The sequence below is a fragment of the Sciurus carolinensis genome, unplaced genomic scaffold, assembly GCF_902686445.1.
Source record: "Sciurus carolinensis unplaced genomic scaffold, mSciCar1.2, whole genome shotgun sequence".
Classification (NCBI taxonomy): Eukaryota; Metazoa; Chordata; class Mammalia; order Rodentia; family Sciuridae; genus Sciurus; species Sciurus carolinensis.
The window spans coordinates 62,835-79,709 of NW_025920412.1; the positions used below are offsets into that span (position 1 = coordinate 62,835).

At 46.3% G+C, this 16,875-nt stretch overlaps 1 protein-coding gene across 4 annotated transcripts; it reads left to right on the forward strand.

The window, feature by feature from the left end:
* The first annotated feature begins 1,120 nt into the window (after nucleotides 1-1,120).
* LOC124975709 (TBC1 domain family member 8-like) lies at nucleotides 1,121-7,391 on the forward strand. Of its 4 annotated transcripts, none has more exons than XR_007106917.1 (4): nucleotides 1,121-1,238; nucleotides 2,012-2,125; nucleotides 3,192-3,363; nucleotides 4,640-4,684. XR_007106917.1 is itself a non-coding variant. In XM_047538300.1 (4 exons), the coding sequence occupies exons 1-4, from the start codon at nucleotides 1,191-1,193 to the stop codon at nucleotides 7,347-7,349; spliced, it is 408 nt and encodes a 135-aa protein (XP_047394256.1). In that variant the 5' UTR covers nucleotides 1,121-1,190; the 3' UTR covers nucleotides 7,350-7,391. The 4 variants fall into 4 exon arrangements, 1 of the variants encoding a protein (XP_047394256.1); XM_047538300.1 differs by lacking the exons at nucleotides 3,192-3,363; nucleotides 4,640-4,684 and adding exons at nucleotides 6,500-6,697; nucleotides 7,302-7,391; XR_007106918.1 differs by lacking the exon at nucleotides 3,192-3,363 and having other exon boundaries at nucleotides 4,640-4,682.
* The last annotated feature ends 9,484 nt before the right edge of the window (nucleotides 7,392-16,875 follow it).

A 16,875-nucleotide genomic window follows, 5' to 3' on the forward strand; every position in this document is an offset into this window, starting at 1 on the left:
GGGGATGAGGTGCAGTAGCCAAGTGCCCCTGACTTTAATCCCTGGTACGCCCCCCCAAAAAAATCTGGGACTAGCATGCTTGTTTAAAAATGTATCACATGCACTTTTTTACATTATCTTTATTAGTAGCAGTATTACTGAGGATTGAAGCCAGAGCACTTAACTGTTGAGCCCTGCCCCCCATCCCAACCTTGCTTTTTGAGACAAGGACTAGCTAAGTTACCTCCCTAGCAAGGAGGGATCCTCCAGCCTCCTGGGTCACTGGCACTAATGGTGTTTGCCACAGCACCTGGCTGTCTTTCTGGCAGTGCTGGGAATCAACCCCAGGGCTTCACACATGCTAGGCAAGTGCTCTGCTACTGAGCTATGTCCCAGCACCTGCTTTCTTTTTCTGAAGTGAAAGTCTTGCTTTGTTGCCCAGACTGGTCCTAAAACCCTGGGATCAAGACACCCACCTGCCTCAGGCTTGCAGGTAGCTTGGAGGTGCACATATGGTGTGCCTTACTGTACTGTATTACCTTAGCATTTCATAGAATCTGCTTGTAGTGTCTTCTAAGCATAAGAGTCATGTGACACAGACTCGATGCTCAGTCTGCTTCTTTGAACGAGAAATGAATAACCCTCTTGCACACTCCTTTTTCTTCTACCTTGATGTGTGAGTGCTGTTTTTGAAATTAGATTTTGTGTGATTCAGAAACTTTTGCATGAGTGTTGAAATATTCTTGAAGATGTATGCTGTTGAATTGCAAAATGATGGTCCTGAATGTATGCAGTAGCCAGCAATCTAGGAGATGACACTTTAATCTTTAAGAAAACCCTTGGCCCATGAGGTGGGTTTCACAAGCAGCTATCAGGCAGTAGTTTACTCTTTCCCTGCACAGGTTTTGAGACTTTTGCATTTTAGCTTAAAAGAAAAAAATAGAATGTTGGATTGTTATTTGCTGATGTTTGAAGTTTGGCTCCCACTTTATGGGGGATCTGATTTTGCATCTTTTCTCTTTCAGTTAAACTTGTAATCCCTTGGGTTGATATCCAGAAATTGGAAAGGACATCCAACGTCTTTGTGGTGGACACCATCCAGATCACCACACAGAATAAGGAGCATGACTCCTCCACGTTTCTGATCCTGGATGCGGTCTTGAAGATCATGGAGCAGCTGGTAGATGTGATGCTGCGGAGGCTGCTGGATAATGAGGTCTGGAGCCAGATGTGCAGGAGCCAAGCCAGATCACCAAGAGGTAGAGCTTCAGTCCCATGGTGTCCCTCAGCTGCTTGACCTTTTCATGTGCTTTGCTTAGCACCTTTTGTTTGTGAGGTCTTCGCTGTGTCCCTGGGCATTGGTTCGAGGTCCTGTGTGCATAGCAAACCCCATGAATGCTCAAGTTTCTTTCATAAGATGGCATGGTTTTTGTATAGAATCCTTTTTTTGGTTTTCTGGTGGTGCTGGGGTTGAACTCAGGTCCTTATGCATGCGAGAGCAGGGCTGTACCACCGAGCTACACCAAGTCCTCATCTTTTCATCTTCAATCACATGGTAGAAAATGTTTTCAGGGCAGCTGAACTGATTTCGATACCTTTGTCATCAATAGAGTAAGTTAGTATTTTGAATAACTTGGCCCACGGCAACACCAGTCATGGAGACTGTCAGGCTAGTTGCTTGCAGTGTCACTAAGGAATTCAGCTTTATCATCTGAAGTTCAAACACGGTGTTTGAGCTGGAATTTGATTTCAGGTTTGCAGATCATAACTGGGTAACTAACCACAGCTCTGATGTCAAGGTAAAGTGTTATGAAAGATCCTATGAGAGACCACAGAGTACTGTTCTGGACTCAATTTTTGACATACTTACAGAATCAGGACTGATCAAATACTATTAGTCATTAAACAGAGTTTTTTTTTTTTCTTTACTCTGAAATTCATATAACACAGACCTCCCCATTTTCAGGCATGCAGTTCAGTGGCATTAAGTATGTTCACACTGATACATGATCATCCTCACTGCACATTTCAGAACTCTTCTGACTTGATTAAACTAAAAGTCTACCTACTACACACTACCACCCTGTTCAACCTTGCCTCACAACCGCCATTCTGCTGTCTCTGTGGAATCAGCTGGATCCCTCACGTAAGTAGACAACACTCAATGTTTTGCTTTGGGCTTATTTCGCTTAATATAACGTCCTCAAGGTTCATCTCTGTCACAGCATGTGTTTCAGGGTTGAATCATAATCCATCGTATGTACCTACCCCACTGTGTTTATCCACTCGTCTGTCCATGCCCGCTTAGTTTGCTTTCACCTTCTGGCTATTGTGAACAATGCTATTGTGAACTGGGCACACTAATTTCTCTGACACCTGCTTTCGATTCTATTGAGTATTTTTACCCAGAAATGGAATAGCCAAATCATATAATCCTATATTTAATCTTAAAAACAGCCTTAGTCTTTTACTTCAAAATTGTTTATCTGTTTTAACATTCCTGTATTTTTTTTTGATTGATGTTTTTTTAAAATATCCAAGGAGATGAGTAAACCATAGCTATAATGCCTTTGCTCATGAGGCAGTTTTGTACCTCAGCATCTGAAACTCTTGTTTTGTAACCGAATTTTGGAGCAGTTTTTATTTAGATTTTTTGAATTAGGGATGCTCAACTGCTAAAGTTTACATAGATCTTGTAAAATCTGAAAAACTCTGAAAATTGAAACTCTTCTGGTCCCAAGCATTTTGAATAAGGCCGACTCAACCCGTAGTGAATTCATTCAAAGCCATGAGGTCTAGTGCTCAGTGCTAATACAAGGGAGGTCATTTTGAAAACAGCAGATCTCTTCCTCCTTAAGACATGCTCTTTCTTCTCACTGTCTGGTGGGGGCGCATCTTTCTCAGTGGTGGTCCTTGAACAGCAGCATGTTTAGGATTTTCATGTATTCAGAATGACTTTCTGTCCCTTCCAGCTGTGTGCATGTAGTTCAAAGTGGTCACATGTTGCCACAAAAGGCACACAAAAAAATGCTCTTTATAGGTTTCCTTTTTTCTTTGTTCCCAAATTCAACTCCATGTGGCGTTGGGTCACCTCTGATGTGTGATAGTTCTTTTGGAAGATGAATGGCGCTTATCTCTTCCTTACGAAAGAGACTCTTGGGGCTCTGATCATTGTTTTTGTTTCCTGTTCCCTAAATCCTTTTATCTAGCAGGCTGAAGAATTTCGTGTGGGATTGGCACCTGTGGTCACTTGCTCTGCGGCAGCACCCCGGAACTTCCTGCTCCTTCTCTCACTGGCTCAGAGCCCCTGAGCCAACCTCTCTGGCCTCTGGTTTCCACCATTCTACTCTCAGCATTTTGACAGCAACATTTTTAGAGTTAAATGTAAGTGTGTTGGGCATTGTTGACTCTCAGGGACCTTGTGATCCCCTTGAGAGACCTCACCTTCCATTCTTGCACTATGTGAACTTCTTTTTCTTTGTTCTTTGTAGATATACTTGACTGTCATGTGTAATTTGACATGTCTTACATCCATGGAGTACAGCTTCCCTTCTTGTGGTTGTACAAGATGTGGAGCTACACCAGGCGTATATTCCTATACGAACGTAGGAAATTATGTGTGATTCAGTGTGTGTACTTGGCGCAGTGCACTTGCCTTCCCCTGGCTCCCTGGTAGTCCTCTGCAGAAAAGTCAGACTCCTTTTCGGTTATTCACATCTGAACAGTTAAGCCTTTCAATGGGTAGTTGAGGTTTTACAATATTCACAGGACCACACAATCATCACTACAGCCACGGAACCTTTTATTACCCTCCCAAGAAGCCTCACATTAATGAGCAGCTACTCCTTATTTCTGTCTGTCAGACTCCTGTGCGGACATTTCATATAAATGAACCTGGCTCCTTGTGGTCTTTGTGTCTGGCTTCTTTCACTCAGCCTGAGGTTTCCAGCTCTGTCCATGCACACTTTCTGTTGATGGCTAAGTACTATCTACCCTGCTTGAGGGCATGTGCCACATTTGCTGTGTCCATTGATCAACTGGTGGACATGGGGTAGTTTCCACCTTCGACTATGAATCTGCTGCTGTGTTTGTGTGCCAGTTAGAGGACGACAGTGCTCAAGTCTGTTTGGTGCATTCACCTGAGAGGGAATGTCTGGGTAAACACTAGGTCCACTTTCAATGTTTGAGGGCTTCTGGCTGTTTGCCAAGGTGAGAGTGTCAGTTGGCCTTCCACGAGCAGCGTGCAAGGGTTCCACCTTCCCCATGTCTCACCGATGCTCACCCCACTTATCATCTAACTTCTCCACACATAGCCTTTGCTGCCATTTTTGGAGTACTCAGTAATTCAAACCAGTATCTAATACTTATTTGAGTTCATGAGTTTATGAATTTCTTGCTGGTGGGGACAGCGGGCTCTGCTCCTTGCACTTGGTTGGAAGGGCAACTGAATGTCTGGATGGAACATGGGGTTCACAGGCTCTGGAGGAGCATGACTTTTTTTTTATTTCAGTCACTAAGCTATCACGTTGTGCTAGCAAGTTCAAAAGTGTTTTCTTTTCAGTCTCGTGTCTGTTGAATTTCCGTATCTTGAACTACCCCCACCTCTCACCAAGGACCTTGAAACCCAAGCACAGAAGGAGCTGTTTTGAATCTTTTTCAGGCTACCAAGAAAGGAGAAGCTGCACACTGTGGTGGACTGCTCCTCTGTACGCCCTTCAGTCAGTTCCACATCGCAGGATGCATGTTTTCCTCTGACAGCTCCACCTGCTTTGCCAGCAGAGAAGATGGCTGCTACAATGTTGTCCTTCTGCTCAGAGAGGTACACCCTGCCTCTCCCCTCTGCTTGACCTGCCGTGCACCCTTTGATGCACCATTTCATCTTTTAACCCATGTGGTTGAGTCCATTTTCTGCTACTACAACAAAATCCATGATGCCAGGTTTACTTATTAACCAAAAAAAAAAAGGAAAGAAAGGCTTAATTTACTCCCAGTCCTGAGGCTCAAGAACATGGTGTTGGGTGAGCACCAGTGAGGGTGTTGTGGTGGACAGTGCCCCCATGGCAGGAGCATGAGTAGATGGAAACATCATGGGTGAAGACAGGAAGCCAGAGAATGGGGAAGGACCATTCTTTGTAACAATCCTTGTTGTGGGAATGAACCAGGTCCCATAATCCCTACTGAGGGCTATTCTTCCAGTGACCCATCCATCCCCTACTAGACCTCACCTCTTAAGGTTCAACCACCCTTTAATGCTGCCCCTTTGGGGATCAAGCTTTCAACACAAGAAATTTCGGGGACACACTCCAACTATATCCCATCCAGAGCACCTTGGGCCATATGATGGCCAGGTTCCAGGAGGGAAGTGTGGGCTGAATTACAGCATTACCCCTTCAACCTTCCTTTTTTCTCTTGTTGCTATGGCAACCAAAGGTTGCCTAGAAGTGATGGTAAGAAAAACATACCCTAGCCCAACACTGTTGATAAAGCTGTCATTCAAAAGTACATGCTTCGCAATCCAAGCTTTTCCTACAGCTCTTTAGAAAGGGATTCTCCCCTTTTTTTACCTAAAAAAAATACAAAAAAAAAAGACAAACTGTAAAAAGCTTCACCTTTAGAAAATAGGGGTCAAATTGGCATTTATTCTCCTGTGGAACTTGTGAAAGATTTAAAATGCCTCCTTATGTTAGGATCAGGTTCCTCCTATAACTCTGTGATTCTCTCATTGGAAATGGGAGTGTGGGCAACCTGAGTTTGCTTCTGAATGCAAGCAGCTTGATCCTTATCTCAGGCATCTCTGCTGAGGGGGTACCACAGCTGTTACACATCAAGACCTCTGGGGTCTCGTTTCTCGTAGCATAGGTCCTGAGCCTGATTGTTTAGAAACTCAGTGTTTTTCCTCATATGATTTCCCAGATCTATCCCCTCCTTCTCCAATAGATGTCTTCATTTTGCAAGCATTATTATCAGTGGAGCAAGAAATCGACATGATGACCTACACACCTAAAAATTGATTTTTGAATTATGCATAGCATGAAATTTACCTTGTAACCAATTTGTAAGTGGAATCCTACAGCATTGTCATTTTGTGACTTGTTTCTTCCACTACACAATGTTCTTAATGTTGATCCACCTCTTATCTGTTAGAATTCCCTTCCTTTGGAAGTCTGAGTAATATTCCATGGTAGCCTAAACCACAGTTCCCTTATCCATTCATCTGTGCATGGAAGCTTGGGTTACTTCTGCCTTTTGGTGATTGTGATTGATGCTCTCTTGCACACTTTTCAACCTTTATCTCAGGTCCTTGTTGCCATTATTCCATATTAGATTAACTTGTGAGCATTTCGTGGAGGCCTGCCTTCCTTCTTTTTTGCAGTACTTACTGGATTCAAATCTTTTTATTAGTGCCTTGCAATTATACATAACAGTGGGATTCATTGTTCTATATTGGAACATGTACAGAGCGTAATTAGTCAGTTCCGTTCTCCAGCACCTCCCTTTCATGTGCTGTCTTTTGCATCAGGTAGTGAGCATGGAGAAGATGGAGGACACCAGTTTGCTGCCCAGCCCCATCCTCATCAGCATCAGGAGCAAGATGGCCTTCCAGTTCATCGAGCTCAAGGATAGAGAGACCTTGGTGGAGACCCTGCTTGAGAGACTGAAGCAGGTCCACGCCAACCATCCTGTGCACTATGACACATCAACCAATGACAAGGACATGGTAGGAGCCTGCAGTATGGTGGCTTTCTGTGATGTGACAGTCCCCCCCTCACCACCTCTGTGTCAGTGGGCTCCAGAGGGCATGTGTAGGAAGGGACCCCCTTGGATGTGAACACACAATGTGCTAGAGATGATTTGGCCTCCAGTAGTCGGGGGTGTGAGTCCTGTGTCACCTCTGATGGGCTGGGTGTCCTGAGTGGGCATTGAATGCGAAAGAGTGGCTGGTCGGGAATCACACCACTGCTTGTAGGGGTTGATCTGGTGTCCCCCAGGTTCGGGAGTCTGGTGGTGTGCTCCCTGGGTGGGTGTGGAGCAGACACGCCTCTCCACATCCAGAGGGATTGTCAGGCACCCCCACCTTCCTCACAGGCTGGGTGCTGCCACACTCCAAGGTTGCAGGGGTTGATGCCCTTTGGAACAGACAAAACCTGCTGAGAGAGATCCTCCCTCATTCTTAGGGTTGGATGACTGCAGAAAAGGACCTGGGTCTGCCAGAGCCTCACCTTCTACAACTTTCATTGACATATACTTTTAAAAACATATTTTAAACTCATATTTAATAATGGTGCATATTTTCCTCTTACTTTTTTTTGTTTTCTTTTGAGGGCTGGACACACATCACCTGTTTTGTACTTGACAAGCAGGTGCAGTGACCACAAGTTTGGGGATCTTGAAATGGTGTCTTGTCACAGCAGTAAGGAGCGCGAAGACAAGAGCCCACTTCTGCACCCTGGACACCTGACCGTGGTCCTCCAGCCTTTGGGCAGCCAGAACCCTGACTCCCACCTGGCTGTTGAAGCTACTCCTTCCCTGGTGTGCCATGGACACTGGAGGCTGGGCAATGACCATGGAGGGTGTGGCACCTGAGCACCAGCTCCTCCACCTGGGTGGAGAGGTGGCCGTGGATCTTGGGCAGCAAGGGCTCTATTGAGGACTCAGCAGAGGGGGAGCTGGCCTTTCCCCTGTCCATTAGTGGCTCTCGTGTCATTCCTGCTGTGTGACTTGGGCAGCAGGCGGTGCCGGCCCTGTGGGTTTTCAGGTGTCAACCAAGTGTTCCTCCCACTGGCCAGTGGCATCTGTGAGCATCTCAGTGTCAGTTTCTCGCATGTGTGTCCTGGGACAAAGGGCTGCCTGTCCTCTAATTTTAAGAACTAAAAATATTTTTGCTACATTCAAATGTTTTATTCATATGGAAAATTTGAGGCAAATAGACTCCAATTTCATAAGTAGACTCTATGTGGCAGTGAAGAGACTTGTTTTGACCTTGTCACTCCCTTGGGGACCAGGTGTGGTTGCAGACCTTATTACCCCACACTCCTTCTAAGTTACTGCAGCTCCTGCAGCATCAGTTGTTACTTTTACTGATCCAGACTGAACCTTTCTTTTCAGATGTGATGCATGCACACACACACTCACATGGGAGGTATGGGTATATATATATATATATATATATATATATATATATATATATATATATGTGTGTGTGTATTCAATATGTGTGTGTGTATATATATATATATATATATCCACATTCATATATATACATCTGTATACATATATATAATTATTTTCTTAATCTATAATTTCCTAAGTATTGAGCATATATGTATCCTCCCATTGCTGAAGAATGCAGGTTATTAAAAGCATTTCACCATAACCAACTCAAACTCTCTCTGAGCGTGTGTGCTTGTATGTCTGTTGAGTGTGTGTGTGTGTGTGCCTTCATGCATGTGAGTATCATAATATCCAATATTTCATTTCTCCCATTGGAAATTGAGTCAGAAAATGCAATCTGCCATACTCCCAATACCAAAATGTCATTTTGATCAAATGAAACATTCTTTCATCTAAGGTTGAATGTTTCCACTAGGAATTACTGGTAAAATGAATAGATTCAAATCATGAAAGTGGATCAGAATACAGAAACATATTTTAAATAACAAAACTTAAGGTCCAATTATGTATGGAATTGATGAGTAAACATTTTAGAAATCAATCTCATTGATCATCCATGATGCAATGCTTTAGCACTGCCCAGAGAGACAGGAGCAGATTCTTGTCCACAGGTTCCAGCGGTGATGTCGCACCTGTGTTGCCTCATAAGAGGGAGGTTGGGGAGGGATCCAGTCATCCTTTTCATCCTGAGGACAGGTCCTCTTTCTCAGGATGAAGTCTCTCCTGACATGTGGCTTCATCGCATAAAAGACGTTGGCATTCTTTGGAATCTTCATTTCTGGGGAGAGAGGGGTACAGGTTGGATAGGTGGCACTTGAAACGTGCAGAGCAGGACACCCCAACATCTGCCAGCCTCTGCCAGCAAAGGCCTGAGCCACAGACCTGAGAGCTGTCCAGATCAGCTCCAATACCACCAGACACATCCTCAACCATCTTCCCAGAGGAAAAACTAGGTCTAGGACTTCACCAGGACTAATGCCTGTTGACTCCAAAGGCTTTGGGCTCCAGAAGATCACAGTTCATCTTGATTTTGCCAAAGCATACCCCTAGGGATTACATCTTAAATCTTACACAGATGACTCATGTGCTCAATGTTTCACCCTCAGTTCAGCAAGTTTTCCTGGTGGGTTTTGGGTGAAGCACTCCATGTTGAGTGCTCTGATGTGATCATGGAATACTCAGTCAAGATGAAGAGAACACTAAGCAGTGGGAGAAAGTGGAAGAAGGTTGGGCATGGATGGAGGAAGACCTGAAGAGGGAGAGGCCCTCAGCACACATATATTTTTGCTGGGGGCTCCCCATTTTTTTTTTTTTTGCAGTGCTGGAGATTGAACACAGGGACTTGTGCTTGGGAGGCAAGCACTCTACCAACTGAGCTATATCCCCAGCCCTGGGGGCTCCTCTTTATCCTCATTCTCCTAGTAGTAGTCCTCATCTTCTTCCCATCTTTCTCTCCTTCAGTCTCGCAGTCTCCTCATATCCCATGAAATCACCTGGTTGGCAAGTGCTCCGTAGGTTGCAGGTGCCACACCCTCTGCCATAATGCACAGTCTCAGTTCAGAACCAAATGGAATGCTATGAAACCCAGAGCCAAAGCAGGAGTCCCCTGCTAATTTATTTTCCCCAAGTATTTGACAGGGAGGAAAGTATGACCAACTGAGACACCTCGTGTTAGCCATGTTCTGCCATTGTTGCTAGTCAGCTCCACGTGGACCAGGCATCCTACAAGGGAGGCCACATCCCAAATGCTGCCCTACTGAGATCAATCATTCCAAAGACCAGGAAAGGAACGGCTTCACTCCCACATTTTCCTATGATCCAGGGATGCAACAACCCCCAGTGGGTTTCAGACAGTCAGTGAGTCCCTGGTCTGAACACCTGTCTCCTGCCGCCCTCCTCTAAAAAGGGCCTGTTCTCTATTTGGGTATGGATGGATGTACCTGTGCCATGAATTTCCGAGCCCACCAAGGTTTAGCCTTCTAGTTCCATGAACTCTACTCACTTAACAGCATTAGTGGATTCGGATATGAGAGAATGTTTCATAGGCTGGTTTTTGATGTGGTTTTCAGTGTGGATAGAAAGGGGATCATGGCTGCTGAAGGGTTTTGGCTCACAGAAAGGAAAACAGCAATGTCCTTAATTACAGGTCAGCTTTGTGACATACGTGCCTAGGAAGCCCTCATCTGCTTTTAGTGAGGGAAAATAACCTGGCTCTACTGGTTCCATCTAGGCAAGTGGACTTAGGCACAGAAGGTTTGGTCATTTGTGCAGTCTCAGACTGTTGAGGCTGTCTCCCAGTCTCTTCTTTTTTCAGATTTAGTCCTGTTCCTGCTTGCTAGAATACTGACAATTCTTTGCACAGGGAGTGGATTTCTGGTCATGGAGAAGGCTTTCAATAGTACTGCTTCAGTCCACAAATGCACCAACTGCATCCTTAGCCTCTGTGTTCCCATCTTCCTCTGCAAACATTCCTCTCAGTGAGCCCTGGGGGCCACATGACCCCTGCAAGAATGCTTTCTTTCTTGCTCCTCAGTGATATCAGCATTGAATGCCTGTTGCTGTCCAGGGTTGGACACCTGGTGGGGAGGTACACTAGCCCCTGGGGCTGATCAGAGAACCTAAAAACCTTCCAAGCAGTGCCAGTGTGGTTTTCTTTGTGCACCAGGTCCATCAGTACCTGTTTGAGTGTTGTTCTTGGTCAGATTCTACTCTTTTGGGCTACGAGTTGACCTGAGTACACTTCTTCAACATGGCTCCCCACCATCTGATTGTCCCACTTACTGTGCTGTTGGGAGATGATTTGTCCAAGTTCATAATCTTCTTGCTCCTCCTCCATCAGCAAGTGATGTTCCAGGGCCCTGCGAATGACCGTAGGAGCCCTGTCGTTGCATGTCACCTACATCAATGTGGGAGATAGGTCTTGAGGAAATGGGCCTTGGGGTGGCTACATAAGAACAGTGTCAGAGACATTCAGGGGGAAGTTCAGCTCTAAATACAGGGGCACCATCATTACTCACTACTCCACTACCTGAGGGTAACCTCCTGGTAATTGCCTGGGGCCTTCCTCAGGGCTATGACACCAATCCTCCTACAAAGGTCTGCCTGGCCCTGCCATTGCCCTTTGTGGAGCCACATTTCACTCAGGGTCAAAGGACAAGACAGCCTGGGTAGAGAAACACTCTCATGCCACCACGATGGAAGGAATGGACCAGTGATCTCATCTCTCCCAGGGCTGTTGCAGAATGCAGGCTGAATTTTGGGGTGGCCCAGACAGAAACCCAAGAGACTTTGGTTGTGATTGCCAGGGCACAGAACACACTCAGAGAGAAGACCAATGATCGCCGTGAGAGCTCCTGGCCTCCAGAGGCTCAGTACTGCCTGGGATGGAGGAGGACACCTCACTCAGCCAGGGTGGCATGGGAACGGGCCCCTGTACAGCACCTCCCTGGAGGTGGAGTGTGCTCCATTCACATGAATATCGTTTCTACAGAAAGACCCTCAGCGCCCTGTTCAAGGGGTAGGAAGAATCTCGTGTTGTTCTCCTCCTCCATGTGCACCAGCATTCTCCATCCCACACAGTGCAGCCTGCAGCCTGCAGCCTGCATTCTGTCCTTTTCTCATCTCCCACCAAGACCTGCCCCTGCACTTCTGGTCTGCACACTGCCATGTAACACACAGACTCCCTCACAAATGGGGGTGGAAACTGTCACGCTCTCCCTCAACTCAGGTCAAGCCCTTAACAGTGATCTCTCTCTTCTTTATTCCCATCTCTCTTTCCTGACCATTGAAAAACCCCCAGTTCAATAGTGCAAGAGTGGCCCATGGTATGGGATTTGTGTTTGCTCCCTGCCCTGGGATAGCACCAGGGGACACCTCTTCCGCCAGGCTTACCAGGATAGTCTTGCCATCCTTTGCTCTCTGGTGCTCTAGTCTGACATTTATGAGGCAGCTGTCTTTCACCTGTTTCTTAGACCGGGGCCGTGAGGATCTGCCTGTTATGTATCCGATGGCCCTGGATTTCTTCATGTGTTTTGTGACCGTTGGCTTGGTCTTAGCCTTTTGAAAAGAGATGTGACTGGAGGCTGGGCTGATGGTACACTCCATGGCTGAGGCCTCAGAAGTTGGTTCTGACAACTGTGGGGGGATGGAATATCAGCAAAGACCAGAAACTGATGACCACCCCCACCTGTGCTCATGCAGGAGGCAGCCCTGCCAAGCAGGCTTACCAGGATGCGCTGTGAATCCCTCTTGGTCTGCTCCTCCAGGTGGACCTGTATAAAGCTGCTGTCTTCTGCCTGCTCGTTGTAATGAGGCAGTAGGGAACTGCTGTTGGTGACACTATTGGTACTGGAGTCCTTGCTTTCAGTGACCTGGGGCAGTGGTCTGGCTGCCACTGAAGAGCTGCTGCTCACAGCTCGTGGTATCCTGGGAGTCACTGTAGAAGTGGACTCCAAGAACTGTGGGGGATGGAAACATCAGCAGAGCTGAGAAACTCAGCCATCCCCACCTGTCAGGGTGCTCTATGGGCATTCTAGAACATATGTCCAGGAGCTGAGGCTTTTTGTCACCCTGGTGGATGTGAAGGAGCACCAGGGGTAAAGAGTGAGTAAGGTGGGTGTTTACCTCCTGTGTCTTTCTGTTGGCCCACTTCCTGGTGAGTCTTTTTCTGAGGACAAAATCAAAGTCCACATGAGGATTGATGGCATAGAACACATTGCCATCAGCAGGGATCCTCAGCACTGGAGAGGGTGAGGCAGAGGTTGGAAGGTGAGTGACACTCAAGGAGTATACAACAGAACATGGCCCAAGACTGACAACCTCTGGCAGGTCAGGCTTGAGCTCTAATCCTGAGGGCCTTCCAATCTAGATAATGTTGCACCAAAGGCATCCTCAGGAACTTTCCCTGAGGAAAGAGTATGCACGGGATCTATACCAATCTACCGGCTTCCAACAGAAAGCACCCTGGACCCCAGGACCTCTCTGTTCAGTTAGAACCTACCACGGAGACCCTGCTGGAGTTTGCATCATGATTTACTATTAGTCGCTCCTGTGTTGGAGCTGCAGTGATCACATTCGAGGTTCAGAAAATCATGTGATTGTAGATGCTTTGACCTTGCAGTGGAATAATCCAGTCATACGTGAAGACACTAATGGGAGGTGGTATAAATTGGAGGTGTGTTGGGCATGGACGAAGGATGTCTACAGGAAGCTTGTGCCTTCAGGAACCATTTTTTTATTTTTTATTTCTTGAATCAGCTGATTCTTCATTTCCTCCTCATCATTCTCCTTTGCATTCAGAGTTTATTCAAAACAAACTCAATTTAAATTTATGGGAGCACAGTGTCTCAGGCAATAAGAAAAATATATTTAAAACATCTGATGAGAAAAAGAAACGTGGAGCCCAATAATGCAAAACAATGTATATAATAGAGAAATCATGAAGTGGGAAGAATAACACAATTATTCTATCAGCACCTCTTGCTCTTGAAACATTACTTAACACAAATGAAGAGGACTCCTCTGACAAACAACCAAAATAGCTCCTTGCTAGCATACACTTACCCCCAAATAGTTAATTTTACAATGAAGAAGAAAGGAAACGATTGAGAAATTTTCAATTGTGATGACTTAGAACAAGTCTTCATGAGATTACTAACTACTTTTGGGCAACTGATATCAGGAAGGTGAAAGGAAAATAAAATTGTACAGATCCTGTTTGGTAATGTACAGAAGTGAGAAATGTACAGGAGTTCATAACATCAATATAGGTTCCTTCAGAGAGCAGAACAATGCATATATTCAATCTGTTTCTTGTTATAGTCTTGTTCTCTTTGTGTTTCTCAATCTTTTGTTTTTGCTGTTATTCTTCTTCTACTTAATGATGTTCTTGTTTTTCACCTTCTACAACTTGGTGTGGTCTTCTTCATGTCCTTCTTCTTCATTTTTTCCTCCTTCAACTCCTTTTCCTTTCTGTCCACCTACTCCTCTTCTTCTTGCTTCTCATCCTTCCTTTATCTCTCTCCAATGCCCTTTTGCCAATTGTGAAGGGTTCTATTGCTTCACACGTTTCTGCCAGATATGACCTCTATCCCAAAACACCTAAATGGTGTCCATTCACACGAATGGAAAGATTGGAAGCCAGGTGCCTAAAGCAAGATTTCTTCATTCAAGAACTTTTCTCAAGTATGTGTCACTGTCCTGAGAGGCTGCCTAAATAGACAGGCAGGCATTGCTTATCTCCTCTGCCCTTCATGGATATGAAGTTTACAAAGCCTGATCAGGTCCAGGGGAGGACACTGGATAGGGAGGCCTAGCAGTCCCAGGGTGGACTGATTTACACTCCCATCATTGCACTTTGTTTCTAAAAATGACCCACCATGCTCTGGTTACTTTTCAGGCCACAGCACACTTTCTTTGGCTGCTGAGTTGTCCTGAGCCCACAGGAAGTCACTTCTCCCCACCATCGGGTGGACCCACTTACTCTTATGCTCCGACACAATCTGAAGCAGCTCAAAGTCCTCTGGATCCTCCTCATTGAGCAAGTGTTCTTGTAAGGCCCTGCGTATGACCGCGGGTGCCCTATCCTGGCAGGTCACCTGATCAGGGTTGGAGAAACTTATCAGAGAATGAGTTTTGGAGTAGCCACCCAGAGCACAATGGTCAGAGTCATTCAGGAGACAGCTTAGCTCTTAAGACAAGGGCACCATGTGTTATCATGCTACCTGGGGCCTTCGAGAGTTCATGTGGGATCTTCCTATGTGCTTCTAGCCCCATCTTGGTACAACAGTCAGGTTGTCCCTGCTATGTCCTTCTGATAAAAGGGTGCAAATACCTAACAGCCTTTCTAAAGACACACTTGGCCCAACAAGATGGGAGGAATGGTCCAGTTTGCTCCTGTATCCCATCTCTGCTCTGAGAATCATGATCCCTTTGTGGGTGGTCCAGGCAGGACCCTAGACCCCTTAGTCCTGACAGACAGGATATAAAACAGACTCAGCAACTAGAGTATGCTTGTGACTCTTTTATGATAGCCAGGAGACTTTTGGGCTCCATGGCCTCATTCCTCGATGTGTTGTAATGTGGTTTGGACTCCACTGAGGGCTTCTCTGTCACTGGACACATGGAGAGTTAGGGCTTAAACCCCACATCCAGCAAAATTGTGCGAAGGGAGCTGCTAGCTCCCTATTTAGGTCTGTGCAAAGTATGACATATGTTTTCTTGAAAAACCCCAGTTGTCTGTGATGTGCAATAACCTAACCTCATTATGCTAATGAGGATCCCTTCCATTCTATATATGCCTTCCAGCACACAGGAGTTATGACTGCTGCATCCTCTGCACAAACCTCCAACGGTCCAACTCACTCTAGACACCAGGCTTCAGAGTGCAACCTGCACCCTATGCATTCCTCTGACCTCATCTGAGCAAGCACTTACCCCTGCACTTCCATACTGCAAACCCCACACCCTGCACTCACACCTGGAACTGGGGCATGCAGCTGCTCTCCCTCATCTCAGGTCAGCTTCTTAACACTGAGCTCTGTCTTCTTCATTCTGTTCAATCTTATTTACCTTCCAGAAGCTCTAATTCATGAAGGCAGGCCTAGTCCAAGCTATGATCTCTGCCTTCCCCAGTGATGGCACCCAGGGGATCCCCTGCTGAATGGCTCACCACGATGTTCTTATACTCCAATCGCCTTTGATTTTCTAGATGGACATGAATAGAGCAGCTGTCTCCCACTCGCTGGTTGTACAGAGGTACTGTGGAGCTAGGAGCAGAGAACTTGGGGGAACTGGACTTGAGCTCTGCCTCTGGCGATGGTGCTGCTCCATCACTGGCCACCAGAGCAGCTCCTTGATGAGGCTCTAGCCCTGGGGTGGGCATTGGAAGTGAGCCTGTAGCTAGAGGAGAAAAGAATCCAACATGACAGACTGGCCGTGAGCTTTGCAAAAACAGACAATCCACACTGTGTGCCACAAAGTTCTCAGCACCTGAGCCCACGCTGGACCTATTCCCAGACAGGGGCATGGCCTGAGTGGAAAATGGCTTCTCCTTGTTCCCAGCCCAACAGCAGTCATACACATTCCACCCTCTGGGACCAAACTCTGACCTATCAAGACCCTTATGTACACACCCTGGGCCTCCTGGAACTCAGGCTGTGCCTCACTGGACTTGCCATCCTCCAGCTGTGCCAGCAGGTGGTGTGCTTGGCGCTCCAGATTCAAGCCACCCATGTACAGTTGAAGGTAAGGCAGCAGCAGCTGGAGAATCATGAGGCCTGGAGGCTGATGGAAAGCCTCGCTGTACTGCTCCATCCAGGTACCCGGGTTGATGGGCACGGCACTGTGAACAAGCAGGTGTGCAGTCAGCAGAAGCCTAGATGCTCTTCCCCACAGCCTCCACCACCAAAACTGGCCTTGGAAGCCTCTGCCTTACTGTCTCTGCACAGGCCAGTCCACCACAGCCAAGACACAGTGGATGGACACAGTGACAAGACAACTCTGTACAAAAAACTTACAACCTGGCAGCTTACTAATCTGGAAACAGCAGCCCTCACTTTTGGCCACATTCCACCTCATGTTGACGATGGTTTCTTTGTCTACTATGTTCATTGGGTTAGGACAAGATACAGTCCTGTCTAAAGGAGGAATGGATGGTGACACATGACATAGCCTACTTCTGATACCATCAAAAGGGACAAGATAGCAGATTTTTACTACATTTTC

Excerpts from the sequence above, each read along its gene's own strand:
- LOC124975709 (XM_047538300.1), top strand. The coding sequence starts at position 1,191 with ATGAGGTCTGGAGCCAGATGTGCAGGAGCCAAGCCAGATCACCAAGAG. Across the intron at positions 1,239-2,011 it reads CCAAGCCAGATCACCAAGAG|AACTCTTCTGACTTGATTAA; the intron begins GTAGAGCTTCAG and ends TGCACATTTCAG. Across the intron at positions 6,698-7,301 it reads CAACCAATGACAAGGACATG|GGCTGGACACACATCACCTG; the intron begins GTAGGAGCCTGC and ends TTTTCTTTTGAG.